This window comes from Perissodus microlepis, chromosome 22 (assembly GCF_051167445.1).
Source record: "Perissodus microlepis isolate ML-2025 ecotype Zambia chromosome 22, ASM5116744v1, whole genome shotgun sequence".
Lineage (NCBI taxonomy): Eukaryota > Metazoa > Chordata > Actinopteri > Cichliformes > Cichlidae > Perissodus > Perissodus microlepis.
The window spans coordinates 22429128-22445706 of record NC_140481.1 but is presented as its reverse complement, the minus strand read 5'-3'; the positions used below and the strand labels follow the sequence as shown (position 1 = coordinate 22445706).

The 16579-nt window shown below is 41.0% G+C and overlaps 1 protein-coding gene across 2 annotated transcripts in view; it reads right to left on the bottom strand.

The window, feature by feature from the left end:
- tgfbr2a (transforming growth factor beta receptor 2a) overlaps positions 1 to 16103 on the bottom strand; it is a 35860-nt gene extending 19757 nt beyond the window's left edge. The window contains exons 1-3 of one of the 2 annotated variants that reach the window (XM_084919388.1): positions 16020 to 16103; positions 2971 to 3112; positions 209 to 399 (exon numbers count right to left, since the gene is read on the bottom strand). In XM_084919388.1, the coding sequence (XP_084775514.1) occupies positions 209 to 399; positions 2971 to 3101 (322 nt within the window). In that variant the 5' untranslated portion in view covers positions 3102 to 3112; positions 16020 to 16103. Of the gene's footprint in view, positions 1 to 208; positions 400 to 2970; positions 3113 to 5372; positions 5548 to 16019 lie in introns of those variants that run through there. The other variant, XM_084919387.1, reaches the window with a different exon arrangement.
- Between the last annotated feature and the right edge of the window lie 476 nt (positions 16104 to 16579).

The following is a 16579-nucleotide window of genomic DNA, read 5'->3' as shown; positions in this document are numbered from 1 at the left end:
ATATTCAAAAGGCTCTAAAAATCTACTGCATGGACTTTGTTATGTACCAGTGTTGCTAGACCGACAAATTTGCAGCTATTTGTTGCGCATAGTTTAGCATTTAACAATAAAAGATTCAAATATAGCAAAAACAAGTTAAATATTAATAGTGAACTGTCTTCTACCACATTTATTTCATACATTTTGAAAAATTGCCAATTTAACTTACTTGGGTCAAAAAAGACGCGCTCATTGCATTCATCCTCAGAGCATGAACAGATGAAGAACTTTGAGCCCATGCCACTCAGCTCTTTCATTTCACACTCGCTGTTGTTGTAGTCCTTTAAGACTAAGCCGTACAGTTTTTCAGCTGGGTTGTGGCACACTGTATCAAAGGTGACGTTGCCATCTTTCTTCCTCCTGAGAAAGAGAAGATGGATAAACACTTTTTACTAGTCAAGTTTGAGTTCGGGTATTCACTACCTGCTTTTCAAAGATTTGTAACAAAGAGATGATGGCAGGCCTACACTATTGTGCAAAAGTCTCAAGTCACCCCTGATTTCTTCGTATTTTGCCAGGAAAATGGTAAACAGCTTCAGCGATTTATTGAAATGTGTGCTAACATGCATGGAAATATACAAATATATATAAAGTAAAAACAGGGATTTTACAATTCTAACACACTTAAAATTATTGTGTATGACCCCAACGACACAGCCTGAACACTCTTAGGCATGACTGATAGTGTTCCATTGTGCGTTTTTCTGTCGGTAGGTTTTTACTGCATCAAATTAGACGAGATCTTCTACTCACTAGCTGAAACACAGCCCCATACCATGATGGCACCTCCACTGTTTTACAGATGGCTTTAGACACTCACTGTTGTACCTCTCTCCTGACCTTCTCCTTACATATTGACAACAATTTCAAACAAAAATGTCAAATTTGGATTTCTCTCTCCAGAAGACACGAAAGGCTTCTTTGCAGCGGTCCTTCCACTGAGACCGTTTCTTTGCCTCTGATGATGGCCACATCTTTCCAGTTGCACAGCAGGTCATTACAGGATCTTTTCCTATCTCTTAAGAACGTGACTTTCAGATACTGTTCATCTAAGTCTAGCTTTTGGCCTGTCACTTCTAATTTTGTCCACCATGTGCTCAGTTTCCTCAATTTTTTTATTTTTACAGACACACTGCTCAACATGGTGCGATTGGTCAAGCTTTCAGCTGACATCTCTTTTTAGAAATCACTTGTTGATGCAAAAATATTCTTTTATTCCTGTCAAACTGTGTTATATTTGGTGTTTTTCTTACATTTGGTTAAAGGAAAGAAAACAAATTTTATGTTTGTCGACTGCTAGTACTACAAAGTACTTTCTTCTCGCTCTCTGCTCCCTTTCAGGGTTGCCACAGTGGATCATCAGCCTCCATCTCAACCTATCTTCTCCTGCTACACCAACCCTCTGCATGTCCTCCTTTACTACATAAATCTTATCTACAGTCTTCCTGTTTTCCTCCTGCCTGGCAGGTCCACATTGAAGACCTTTTTCCCCAATATACCCGCTCTTTGTTCTCTGCACACGTCCAAACCATCTAAACCTTGCCTTTGAAACCATTCGACCCGAGCTGTCCTCTAATGTACTCTATTCTAATTTTATCCCATGGAAAGTCTTAACATCATCAGCTTGGCCTCCTGTCTTTTAGTCAGTGCCACCATCTATAAACCATACATATGCCAGGTCTCATATATAAACCATTCTTTTCACTCTTGCTGCTACCCTTGTGTCACAAATCATCCCTAATACATGTCTCCACCTACTCTATCCAACCTGCACTCTCTTCTTCACCTGTCTTGTGCACTGTCTATTGCTTTAGATGGTTGAGGTATTTAAACTCATATTTCCTTGCATTTTTAACCTTGCACTCATGTAAAAGTTCTTATGTATAGACACACTGGTTCATCCCTTTCTGTTAGGCGCCTTTTTTGTGCTTGATTGATTTATAGATAAGTGTTAAATGACTTAAACAACAACCCAAGCACAAAATAAAATCCTCTGAGAATGTTCAGGCACAAGGGCTGAACTGAAGATCAATGAAAAGCAGCTTATGTCCAAAGAAAAGCTCTGTAAGCCTGGAGAACTACTACTCAGGAACACTTGAGTATAACAAAGTTTGGTTCCTTGGAAGCAACATATACAGAAATGAGAGGTGGGTCAAGACTTTTGCACAGCCTTAATAATTAGGTACATAATGCAATGATAAACTTGTAGCTGTAAATGGCAATATTTTTATGTAATATACAATATACACACACAAATGACTAAAACATTGAATTCAAAGTTCTAAGGATGGAGACTTAAATACAAACAACAGAAGAAAAAAATAAAAACTTGGCTCTGTACAAATCAGCATATTTACATTTGGAATTCCTGCTGAGCAGTGCTACCTGGGCGGTTATGAGAGACATTTTAAAGAGGTGCTGCTGTCCACGTGCCATTAGCTTTCTGCTAACCTCAGCTCATAACAAGCCCACTACACTGCGAGTATAATGAGAAACAGCAGCACTGCTTTAAGCATTTAACACCAATACAAATCTGCTTCCTACTGCTTCTCACAATCAGAGTCAGATTTGATGCTGACGGGTGGTTAGGCGATCACGAGCGGTCATAATCGGGACGGCTTTTTGGGCAAAATGCTGACGGAGAAAGTGAAAAAAGCAAAAGGTCACACAATGAAGGAAATTTTAGAGCTTCAGGAAGGAAACGACGGCTGATTTGATGAATAAATAAGTAGCCATTGTTCCCCTTATTTCCTAACTTCGCTTTGTGTTTGCATGAAGAGGCGTATAAATATAAAAGGCATAATAAACGTCAGAAAGTAAAGAACGAAACAAAGAAAAGCTCTTGAGTCTCTTTGCTATAGTTTAATTGTTCATTTACATCCTGAATCATTGCATTAGAATCACAAGGCAGGAAGTTCAGTGGACACTTACCAAATACTGACACACACGTCTTCTTTTTGGGGGCAAATAGATGTAATGCCACACTCCACCTTACAGTTCCCTTTACCCGAGCAGTTAGTTGGCTGTATATCACAAAACTTGCACAGCTTATGTAGCTTCATTATAGAGGCCTCTGGAAAAAAAAGAGGAAGTGAAAGAGGTAAGACTAAGTTGTGAATTTCATTTCAACAGCCTTAAAAACCTAAAATTTAATCAAAGGATGGAGGTATTTTGGAATTTGTCAGTGTGCAGAAGCTGATATTCCACATAACCACAGGAATATCCAAACAATTTCATACTACAGGGGTGGACACATTTTCCTCCCCCTGTGGGAGCTTAACAAAGCAGAGCAGTGGCATTCACCTCCTTTGGACTTGTTCAGACCTGTATCAGTGAGACACACAGGATTGTGTGAGGAGTGCCTGTGGGTTTGATAATCATCTAAGGAGACAACTGCCAGACAGGCAAGAACAACAAACAGAGGAAACACGGATGAATTTTCTTGCTGAGGGGTCTCTAATTTGTCAGCCCGATGAGTCGGCTCCCCATCAAGTAAGGTGTTGTGCCAACACCGCTGATGATTTGTTGATGGAAAAAGAAAGGGGGAAAAAACGAGGTTATGCATCAGTCTGTGAAGAACAGGAGCGAGAAAGAATTTTATTTCTACAAACATTCCTAGGATGCAGTTCTGTAATTTATCCTTGCATTGAGGGACGTGATGACAAAAACCCCACCAAAAAAAAAAAAATAAAAATCAGAGACAGAAAGGTGAAGAATCTCTTCTCTAGTATTTAAGGGAGTTCTGGCTACTACACAAAATTATGAGCGAAAAGAGGATGTTGTGGCTTTAAGATGTGGAAACAGTTCGGAAAGGGGACATTTCAGATTTACTAGGATTAATAAGGAGAATGATTAAAAAGAGGAAACAATCACGATGTCTGGCAGGATTGAGATGCATGCATTGCATGTGTTACGCAGACTGGAAACACGTGACTTTGCTGGTTCAGTAAAACCACCTAACCACAGTTCATCTGTATGCTGACTTCACGTGTACAGGAAGTTGAACCTGCTGTTTTCATCAGAGAATTCAACTCACGAACAAACCAAGAGGGAAAACACCGCTTCTGGTACACTGATGTACCTGAAGTTGGTCGATGTCTCAAAATGGCACCGCTGAGGGTTTATCACATGACCAAATAGTAAATAAGTTTTAGAAGGGGAAGTGTAAGTGAAAGCGTGCTTCTTGACATGGTCAGCAAAAAAACAAAAAGTATGCTTTGGGCTTCACACAAGCTTACGAGAAAGGTGCTCTCTGTCAGTGTGTGTGTGTGCTCTTAACCTGGCACAAGGATCCTACTATGTCTGTTCCCCCAACACCCAGGCTGCAGGGTGGGGTCAGCAACAGACACGCTGTACAACATGCACCCTGGAAGTGCAGCAAAATTAGATCACTACCACCGGATGGCTGCGCCTGACAATCAGCAGCAGATGAGGCACTTTCACAAGACCTTATCAGGAAATCGTTGGCTTTTTTTGTTTTGTTTTTGCTTTCAGGGCTTGTCTGCACCGAGAGACGCCTTCACAAATAAAAAAACAAAACAAACATGAAAATATCACACCTGAACTCCAGACTAAACTACGCCACAGAGCAATTTTAAAAGTCTGCCCAGCGGGCTGGTGAGGTGTTTTGAAGTAAATCAGCACTGAAGGTATAGTCCATGCCTGAGTGCTGTAGGAAGGTGGCTGAGCCTGAGTAATTATATCATTAGAGCAACTCCTCTGAAAGAGCATGTCATTTTAACCCAGGAGGAGGCGGGCAAAGGAAGGGATGAATGGTAGTAATTGTCACCCAGGGCTACATATAATTGCAGAGAGGTGGGGGGAAGGATTAGGAGCAGCCAAAGCCACTTGGTGCCGCTGGGACTGAGTCTGAGACAGATGAAGGTAAAACACTGTCTTCCTTAAGGGGGGCCGTTAGACCTGTTAGCACTGTGGCTACACATCAAAGATGCAGATAACCAAAGGAGGCTGGTGACTTACAGCAGGTGATGTCTTCCCAAAGCTATCGCATTCGCACTGATGAAAGTTGCGACAGAGAGACTCACGGAGTCAATTGAAGCTAATTTACATTTGAGACCACATTAGCAAGTAAAGTGTCCTGAATAAACAAGGCTTCGCACCTGGGTATTTTCTTTTTCCGTAGTTTTAGCTAAAAGCTAAAGAAACACCTGTTTGGGGAAAAAAAAAGCAATTACAGTGTCATATTTTTGCCCAATAAATAAATAAGGGAAATCAATTGTCACTTTGTATCACTCCGCTTCTTCTTCACAGAGTCCGCTGAAATAAGTTCCGAAGCTTTGACTACTTTTCTGAGAGTTTAAAGTTCAACTCACCCGCCTCCTCGAGCAGACTACTACCAAAGAGTATCATTCCACACCAAAAAGCGGAAAACCGAAGTAGCTCCATTTAGACTGTGCGCTGCCCTCTTTCTCATTAATTTGCCGAAGCCTTGACAGCGGGTTAATATCCAGTCTCCGCGGACTTTCTTCGGCCCGCCTGTTGCTCCCTTTTAAACGCCTTCACGGCTCCGGGAAGACGGTAAACACAAGGCAGGACTTACCCTATATGACTCACAGTATGTGCGCATTTCATGAAACAGGAAATCTTCAGAAGGGGTTGGACAGTTTTTTTTCTCTTCTTCTCGTATTCTTTTTTTTCCCTTCTTGGTCAGGCTCATGCGGCTCTGAAGCATGTCATTAAGAGGCTGAAAACCAGCAGAGCAAGACTAGAAATGACACGCTCAAAAAATAGCTTAACCGCCTATAGGCATTTAAGTCAATGCAAACACCCTTTTACTTCAAAACAGTCACTCGTTGCAGATCTTATTTAGAGGTGTCAGCTTTGAAAGGTAGCTGCTGAGTTCTGTGTTTTGGATTTATTAGAGTGTTACTGCGTTTTACACAATAAAAACTCAGCACATTAAATTCACTTAAATGTCCCCATCCAAGTTTAAAGTTTAAATCGCGTTCCTCTGCTGCTGCATGATTTTGCTGGAGAGGTTCCAGGCCCACGGTTTGTCAAGGATGACATGACAAGCTGTGAGAGTATCTTTATATCTCACAGTGTTGGTTTTTATTGAAGACACACAGAGGTTAAGTCCACTATAACACCGATAAATTACTGGTCTATTGCCAGGGTTTTGCAGACATGGGTTTGCTTTTGCTTTTCCTCTGCATACTTGAGATGTGATGTCAGGTTTCAGTTCTGACCCTGTAACCCTTTGGCTTATAACTCTTTTTCTTTTTTTCCTTTTTTCCGAGCTGTACTTTCTATAACCACCAGCTCAGTGAACTTTATTAGCACCTCTTATATTACTTCTGGCAAGCCGGCTTCAGTGTAGGTGCAGTGTTGAGTTTAAAAAGAAAAAAACATCAAAAGATGCCTCAGAATAATGATCATCATGTTTTGAGATGGTCTTCAGTGATAGTTGACTGTACATTTTAGGCATACAAATTCTAATACAGGAGGTTTTAATGTACTCTTAAATAGTATGGTGCATTTATTTATTTATTTCCTATTTGCTCTTAGTCGGTGGGCGTGGGTGTTTAGGTTTACACAAGTCAGTGCACGTTTTTATTCAAGCCTGCATGGCATTCAGCCACCCAGCACTGCATGATGGGGTCCAAGCCACAAGGTGGAGACCCCACAGCGTTGTGAGGCAGCTCCCCACAGATCATACAAAACCTAAGTAGATCACAACATCCTGCTGAGTGACCACAGCACCCGAACAAAACGCCTTCAGAACTTTATAAATATACTCTGTACCAAACTGTGTGATTTTATCTGCCTTTGCGCTACAGGAAGCACAGCACACTCAAGTGTGCCAAGAAAGGCTTATTTACACTTTTAGCCCCCCCTCCCTAAACCTTGCACAAGTTTCTCCATGCACGTCTACCTTTGAATGATTTTTTTTCCTAGTTCATTGCGCAAACACAGATAAACAAGCACCAGGTAAACATACAGGTGCTCGCCGTTCTTGTAAACTTCTCTGGTCAAGTGAAAAGATCAACAGACCAGCCTGATAACAAATCTCTGGATTCATGCCTTGGGATAACACCGGTGGCAAACACGCACTGCATGCATTATAAAAGGCTTTTCAGGGATGTCAGTCTCTTTGCACAGCTGTGTCTCTGTAGTTAAAATAATGATAAAAACAAGTGTGGTGTCTTTCCCACACAGGATTTTCTGCATAAAATGTATGCTCATTGCCCACCGGAGGTATTATACAAAAGGAGATGACACACGGGGATATTGATTCATCACTAAGTGCTAAGCTGAGGAGAAGGCAAGTACTCAAAGTGAGGAAGATGCTGAATTGCTGATCGGGTCACTGAGCCACTTTAATAGGTACACCTATTTAACTGCTTGTTTAAAAAATAAATGATTTTTTAACAATATTTTTTCAGCTGTTTGTTAATGGAAATCTCTAATCAGCCAATCACATTGCAGCAACTCAATGCATGTAGACCTGCACCAAACGAAACACTAAGGTTCAAACCCGAGTATCTGAATGGGTATCAAAAGCGGTTTAAGTGACTCTGAGAGTGGCATGTTTTTTAGCACCAGATGACCTGGTGGGAGTATTTCAGAAGCTGCTGCTCTACTGGGATTTTCCCACATAACCATCTCTATGGTTTACACACAATTTCTTCTTTTTTGGACCAATACTCACTGAGCCGCAGTTCTCCCAGTGAAAATGCCTTGTTGTTGCCAGAGGTCAGCTAAGAAGGCCAGACTTCATTAAGCTGATAAGAAGGCAACAATAACTAAACTAACTACTGGTTACAACCAAGGTATGCAGAAGAACATTTCTGAACACATGACACATGGGACCTTGGAGTAGATGGGCTATAGCTATAGAGACCACACTGGGTGCCATTTTTGTCAGCTAAGAACAGGAAACAGAGGCTACAATTCACACAGGCACATCAAAACTGGGCAACAGAAAAATGGAAAACATTTTCCTGCTCTGATGAGTCTCGATTTCTGCTGCAATTTTCAGGAGATAGGGTCACAATTTGTTGTAAACATGAATCCATCCTGCCTGGTATCTGTGATTCACACTGCTGCTGCTGGTGGTGCAGCAGTGTAGGGATATTTTTTGACACAATTTAGACCACTTAATACTAACTTAGTATCATTTAACCCCAAAGCCTGCCTAAGTATAGTTTCTGACCATGTCCATCCCTTTAAAACCACAGTATACTTATCTGCTGAAGGCTGGGTAACGTTCTGTGTCACAAAGATCAAATCATCTCAAAGTTTTTTCTTGAACATGACAATGATATACATGACAATTACCAAACAAACAAAAAACAAACAAACAAATATAATACTAATATCTTATAGTCTTAAGTTTTAGGTTAATGTAAATATATTTTTAAAATCTGCTGGCGAAGCAAAATAGGCGAGAAAATTCACTCACAAGTGTTTTATTAACCAGGATTTTGTTGCTGTAGGAGTCAGGATGAAGAAATGTTCTCACAAAGAGCAAACCTCCTTAATAGAATTTGTATTTTGTCCAGTTTTTACAGACATATCATCAAGAAATCTTGATCTCCAGGTCACCTTCAAGGTTGGTGATTCATAAAAATGCTTTCTAGCCTTTAGGGTGTATGGACTTGTATCTGAACAGATTCCCTATTGCCTCAGCAGAGGAGGTTTAGTCATACTTCTTTGGGGTGTTGTTGGCACAGCAGTTATAAAAGCAAGCAAGCTGCAAGCCACCGACCTCACGCTGTCTGTATATACAACCTACTTTCAATCAGGACTTTGTTACAGGATAAAATGCTCAAGTTCTGCTTATGCCAAAGGAAAAACTGCAGTCCCATGAGAGCAGCAATGTGTATTTGCACAACAGAAAGAAATTTAATGCAACTTGCAAATTGCTGGTGAGAATAGTGGCAAAAAACTAAAACAATTGAGTCATTTTGAATCAGTATCTTCTTCACTTGAATTGCACATGATTAAGATGCCTGCCTACGCAACTGGAATCTGAAATGTTTCATTAGCTTGTAGATGTCAGCCTGTCAGGTGTCTGCGCCTCGGGATGTGCCTCTTCAATCCTTCAGATGCTACTTTTGCCCCAGAGAGCTCAGATCCTCTCTTACAGTATTACAGTCAAACTGCACCAGTTACAGTACAGTGTTGGTTTTTTAGGGTTTCAGGTTTTTTTAAGGATTAAAATGACTGCATACTCTGAGCTAAAGAAGCGCTGAGAGTGAGCAGCACTCCCCCATAACTAATGACCTAAATCTGAATGTTGGGTGGGGTGGGGTGGGGTTTACTTGCAATTCTGTTAATACATCTTCCTAACTACCAGATAGGCTGTAGTCTGGCACACATGGGGTACACACCAGACTGGTCGCCGGTCCAACACAGAGCTAACAAAGATAGATGCACAAGACAGACAGTTCACACCCACAAACGCACCTACAGCCAGTATGGACCATTGGAAATGACACAACCTGAGAAAAAAAGAAGGGCTCCAGACCAGCAGATTCAAACCAAGAGACTTCCCTGCACTGCTGTAATTCCCTTCATGAACCTCTACCTGGTATTACACCACCTGGTGAACCTGCAGTTAGCTGAGACCGTAGAAGTCACTTGGATGAGTGATGAAACGTTTTTTCTGCCACTGAAAACACTAAGGCTACGTTCACACTGCAGGCGAAAGCGCATCAAATCCGATTTTTTTGACCCTATGCGACCCATATCCGATCATGCTATGACAGTGTGAACGGCACAAATCCGATATTTTCAAATCCGATCTGGGTCACTTTCGTACGTGGTCCTGAATCCAATACATATCCGATGTTTCAGAAAGCGACTGCTGTGTGAACGGTCAAGTCGCATTAAATCCATCTTTTACGTCACTGACACAAGACAGATGCCAATTATCAGCGCCGGAGAAGCGCCCGATAAGACATCGTGAACGCTTCCTGGCCATCCGGTGAAACTGCTGGGAAGACAACGTTGGAGAAACGTTAACATATAATCTGCAGATTCTGACAGAAATCTGCAACTATCCTTTGAAGCACCGCTCCTCTCTAAAACAGCAATAAGGATAATTATTAGGTTATCTACATTATTATGTAAATAACAAAATAACTTAAAGCAAAAATTGGGAAACGTGAAGTCCGAAGTCTTTATATCAAGGGCCATCAGTCAAACAATATTGTTTGCTCTGGGTTTAAACAGAGCGCGTTGTGTGTGACATCTTCTTTTGTGCATGCGGGCCGCTTTGAGGGTTCACACTAGAGCGCGTTTGCTGTCGCATTTTATCTGTAGTGTGAACGAGCAGACAAAAAAATCGGATTTGATCAAAAAATCGGAATTGAGCATTAAGACCTGCAGTGTGAACGTAGCCTATGTCCAGTTGAACAGAATCAACATTTTAGCCTCCACCTGGTAGTTTTTGCTTAATCTTGCTGACAAGGAAGGTTTCAGTAAGTATTTAATAGTGAATCTTAGGGCTGGAAACCGTTTGGCGACCTCAACACAATCACCACGGGAATTATTCCCTGACCAGTCGGCAAGTGGCAGTCGGCAGGCAGGTAAAATTAGTTGCATAGCGGTATGCTGCTAGCAGGTTTCCACAGTTGCCTTGTAGTTTGGATGGAAGATGTTGCTGACATGTTCGCGAACACTCGCCGAGCGGTAGTGAAAGTTTAAAAAGTGCCATGCGAAATGTTTTTAAAGTAAAAGTTGCACCTTTTAAAAGGTTTTGGTTATAACTTTAATATACGCAAAAACTACACAGATGTGCAACAAACATGCCCCATATGGTGAAGATAGGTAGGTAAGGTAAAGCACAAAATAACGTTTTACTTCATAAGTTCATGCACTTTGCCACAAATGTTACTCAGTGCTCAGGAACTGTGAGGCAGACATGTCCTGCACGAGGGTCACAGAGTCACACCTAACAGCTTTAGTGACACAGTTACATGGCCACAAACAGTAACACATGTTCCCACACAATGGCTTGGCACAGTTTTCTTGGTACCACTGGCGAACCTAAGGAAGTCGAAATGGCCTATTCTGACAACAACAGGCTCTCTCTGTCTTCTCCAACCGCTGTGAACAGGCTTTGTCCTTCAGCATTAGTCAGACGCTGTGAAGGAAGGGAAAGTTTATCTTGAAGGCTCCAAAGGTTACAACCTTTGGTATCACATCACTTTTAGGCCTATTGTTCCCAGGCATAAAATTGATATGTGTCTCAAACTGTGCCAAGACTTGTTTTAGAAAGACAAGCAAACATGTGAACAAACACTGCAGCATGTGACTCCCCTTTTCTGTGTCACAAGGAACATCCTGTTGCTCCGTTTAGTGTGTGCAATGGTGAAGCAAAAGACGTGAGATGAAACAACAACAACAACAACTTTTATCTGTACCCAGCATGCGTGTACCTGTGTAAATCCAGGCTAACCGCACTGAGTATTGCATACACTTACGTAACACAACGTTGTGGTAGTGCTATTAATTGAATCACAATGTAAATGTGAAAACAGACCCTTATTCTAAAGTAACAAGACAAGAAAGCAGAGAAAAGAGAGGATGAAACAACAGAAAGGAGAGAAAAAACTAGGAAAGACAAAAAACCCACCAACATGTCAGCTGATATTGTTTGGAAACCATTTCTTCCCTTAGAGCATAATGGCACACATCAAGCGTTTCAGCGGCCCTCGCCACAAATGGCTTGCATTGAAGTATGTAACTGCTTAAAGGAGGATTGCACAGCCTAGGCTTAAACCAGCTTCAAGTCTGTCCTGTCATTGGCCTGTAACTACATCTGTGGTGCAACAGAGCAGAGAGAAGATGATGAAGATGATGGTCATGCCATTCTTCAAACCAAGATTACAGGGAGCGGACCATTTAAGCAAAGAGGGGAAAGATTCATTTGCCCTGCTCTCAATAAAATGTTTCAATATGGGTCCCTAATGTGGCTGGAGATACGGTTACACACATGCATACTCAGGGTGGGTCATGCTGAGAGGTATTGCGTGCTGTTTATCAGAGAATTTCATGCATACTAAAAAGGAAACGTATGCTTTGTATCCGATCTCTGCAGTGATGAAAGATTTATTTTGTTTGGGTTTAACCTTTTAGATTCTACCTTTAAGATTAGGCTTACGTGTTTCTGTATGAGTGACACTAGAATGCATAATTAGATGTCATTAGTTTTTCATTGGGATTAAAACATGCACTTTAAAGCTGCAAAAATAATTACTGTGAAGGAGGCATCCCATCGAAATGCAGTGATCGTATCACTTTCCTGTTCTTTACTTTATATCATTTTAGTGGTTTATTGGATTTTTATTATCTCGCTTTACTTTCTTGCCCTCATTGGTGTCATTTTATTATGAACCAGTTTTTTTATTTGTATAATAGAAAAAAGCAAATCCTTCACTAAACATAAAGAATGATTAGAACCCATCCTTTATTATTGCTAACACTCAGAGTTTACGGAGGTCAGCTGGCTCATTTTGACTTATGGCAGTAGGAAGAGCACGTAATAAAATTAATGACGACTGAAAAAGCTATTTGGACCTAATGGTTTACTTCGAGGCAACGTTAATATGAGTAAATCAAACTCAAACTACTGTGAAAAGAGGTTGCACCTATTCTCGGGTTGTCTGGGAGTAGCCTACATGTGGACCTAGATTCACTGCATACAGTCATTGTGTGAAAGCAGTTTTATTAATATGTTCTTAAATTACTTAAAAGATAACCCTCTTCTTCTTCTACTGGATTTCTAAGCTTCAGAACTTGAAATGTCAGTGGTCCAATGCACCGTGAATAAAAATAACTTTATGGTAATTTATTGATCAACCTAAGGCAAAATTGAATTGCTTTCATTTCAATTCAATTTTGTCTTTATAGCACCAAATTACAGCAACAGTTGGCTAAAGGTGCTTTACATTGTAAGGTAAAGACCCTACAATAACACAAAGAAAACAGAGAAAACAGCCAAATCATATGGGCAAGCAGTTTGGCAACAGTCGGAAGGTAAAAATCCCTTCTAACAGGAAGATGCCTGTGGTGGACCCAGACTTGGGGAGTGGCAGCTATCTGCCACGACCGGTTGGGATTAGGGTAGGAAGACAAATATTTGAGAGGTATAATATTTGGAATAAATGCTACATTTACCTTTTAACTGCAGTGGAAACACATAATATTTCAGCTAATTTCCATAATGTGGCACTGTAAACCTTAAACATCCCACATCCACCCACAATGTTAATACAAAGGTTCTTAGTATAGTAGATGTGCACAGAATAGAATTAGACTGTTGTGAAATTGAAGTGGTGTTCAAAAAATTGTTAAGAAAATTTGTCCTCCTAATCTTTCTCTCTTCCTGGAGGATTTAAGGTGGACTTCCTGGAGGATTTAAGGTCCGAGTGCTTATCTGGTTACATGGGATGTACACATGGATCGAGAAAACTGCATTCACAAAGACGTGGAATCGTCCGCCTTTCAAAATGCATCCAATGAGCGCGCCCAGTGATTGTGGTTTCCTGAGTAAAGCCACTTCTAATAAACATTCAACATCAGAGTGTTTGAAGGGCAAGTCCTCCATGATCTCAGTGGCTGTGTGCATTTTTACAAACATCTGCAGAATTCCTTGATCAGACCAAAGATTCCTCTGTGTGCTTCCCATGGGAAAGGCTTAGCCGAAAGACCCAGATGAAACAACGCTGCAGCCAAATGAGGTTTCCGCAGTAACAAATGGCAACAGACAGTATATTAATGTCACACACAGAGGCCTCCCCTACCCAGAGGGATCCCTTTGGAGTCACGCGGACTCCTAAAATACTACTACAAAAAGATCACTTTGGCATTAAAGGCAAAGTTAGAATAATAATTGGTTTGCTGACATTTATCCTTTTATTAAAAGTCAAATAATGTATTTATCAAATAACTCTTTAATCTGCTAGTTATGTGGGGGCCTGTAAATGTAATTGGAAGCCACTGTGTTCTTCTAATCTTGTGATAATTGCCAGTTTTTATAGGTTTCGCTACAAATTTTAATCCTGTGATCTCATATCACAAATGTTGTTTGAGCACCATTTTGCTCATTGTAATGATAAAGAGGAATTTTAAAGTATATTCAGGTTTTAAAGAAAAATGGAAATTCATAATCCATAAAAGCCCGGACCTCTGCTGAGCCGAGGCAGATCCAAAACCACCTAAATCCTCAAACCCCTCTGCACCTTTTTTTTTTTTCCCGTCACTATGATGCGTCTTGTCAGGTGAAGACAGGAACTTTCTGCAAACTTCTCTCTGCTAATCGTATTCTTGCAGCTTTCTTTGATCTCAGGCAAACAGCTACATAGAATGCCACCTGAAAACATCCATCATACAATACAGTGTAACCACTACAATGCTTCCTCTGAGTATGGGGTGGATGTGGTTGCTGGTGGGTACATGCTGGGTGTGCCAACACAGGAAACAGCACTCATCCTGTGCCACCTTCTGCTCTTGTTGCAGGCAGGAAATACCAACATGACCCGACACTGATAAGCACGAGGAGCTGAACCGTGGCCACGTGGTAAACATTGTAAGACAATAGAGAAACTGTATATTATGTATTTATGTGTACGTAAGAGTGAGAAAGCAAGAGATGTTATCTGTGTCTATACCAGCATATTATTTCAGACTAATTCCATCTTAAAATGTTATTGTTTCTGCCTCAAACTGCACTTTAGTGGTGCTAATGTTGTTTATTAAAGCGAGGGGTGAACATGATGCGTTACAGACTTCAGTTGTGTTCCAGCATTATTGCAGTAGATAAACACTTGTAATACTCTCACCCCAGAGAGTGTGAATGTGCTCTAAATGTGTTTAACATCCACTACGCAGTCAGCCAACACGTTCGCCCTCCTGGCCCGCTGAGAAATATGTCAAATATTTTAAGATGCACTTGAAAAGCGACGCTGTGACGTCAACAGACCAAATGGATTTAATTTAACGCCTCATTCCATAAGCTTTCCCGCGGCCTAGGCAGTCATTTTCCCTCACCGGTTTGTAAATTTACCATGACTGCGAACATACGTTTATTCTCAGCCACTCCGTGGAAATTGGAATCGAAGCTCAGGCTCTCGTGGACGACTTTGATGATAGAGAACCTGCTTGCAATTTCTACTTTTCTAAGCAAACTTTGCATGACACAGAGCGAGATTGAATCTCTGTGTGTTCCCTCGTAGCCCGCGCATCAACACAGCACGCACATGACAAGAAAATTACAACCCTTCCCTAAAAGAGCCATTGTAGGCTTTATTCAGTGCAGCCACTGTGCTGCAGTCGCGTATAGTGCAGCTAATGAGGCTCAGAAGAAGCTGCTGGTGAAGTATCACAAAATACTCTCCAGTGTATACAAAGTGTGTTGATTTTCACATGTCAAGGTTGAATACGGTTCAGTGAACTTCTTTCAAATTAAATTGACTTTTTCCATTTGGACAAGATTTCACATTCACTCATTTTCCCCATCACATCTAATGAAGTTCATTTTGGCTTTTGGACCGAGGCACTTCTTTTTCTTTCTTTTTCATTGCCAGATCCCAGTGAGCTTATCCAAACAGAGTGACTGCCAGGTATCTCGCTGTGAGGAATTTCCTTACAGAGCACCCCCCCTCCGCCACTGACTCTCCCGACACCGGCACGATTTAGACATTTCGGGAAATCAGACTTCAGCTTCCAGTTCTGCTGTGGTGCAACAGCGAGACACCGGGGTTTTGATTTATTAATCATTCTGGGTGGAATTTCATCAGAAAGTCTAGTTTTAAATATGGTGTTCTCAGACAAATAATACTCTCACAGCGAGTTACTGGCCATGCGATGAAGATGAAGGCATTTAGATGAAAAATACATTCAGCAACGGCTCTTTGGTGTCACGTTTATATTAACTAACAAAGATGATGCTTATTTTTTTAGAGGAAATACAGCCGGCAGAGTTAATTTCAGAAGCAGAAACGACTTACCCGAGTCTTATCTTCCACTGCTAAATGTTCCCGTCTCTTCTGTTTAGTTCTACATCACAGAGGGGAAGAAAGAGTGTGTTTGCCACATTGTTAAAAAAAGGGTCTTACAGCATAATCAGCTGCTGCATGCACAATACCAACACTGTCAGGGATGTGTTGGCCTCTGCTGACATGGATAACACAGCCAGTCTTTTCTTTGTTAAGGCTGCTCTTTCAAGCTGTTCTCTGTCTCTGGCTGTAAAGATCAAAACTCTGAATGCTTTAAATGTTTCAGAAGAATGTTGAAATTTTGCATGTTGGACAAGAAAGTGTGTTCATGGCTCTTTTTTTAAAAATACAAGATTAAGAAATCCAAGGGCATTCAGAAAAACCAATATATTACACTGAATCTGCAACATTTATACGCCTCTCTCTCTCCAGCAGTAGAGTGGACCAGGCCTAGGGCATAATAGATTAGCAAAGGAAGATTTCCTTAAATGTGCTTTCAGTGCGTTAAGATTACATTTTGAGTGGGAGTAGGAAGAGCAGTCCACAGCGATCCATTCAGGAATATATATTCT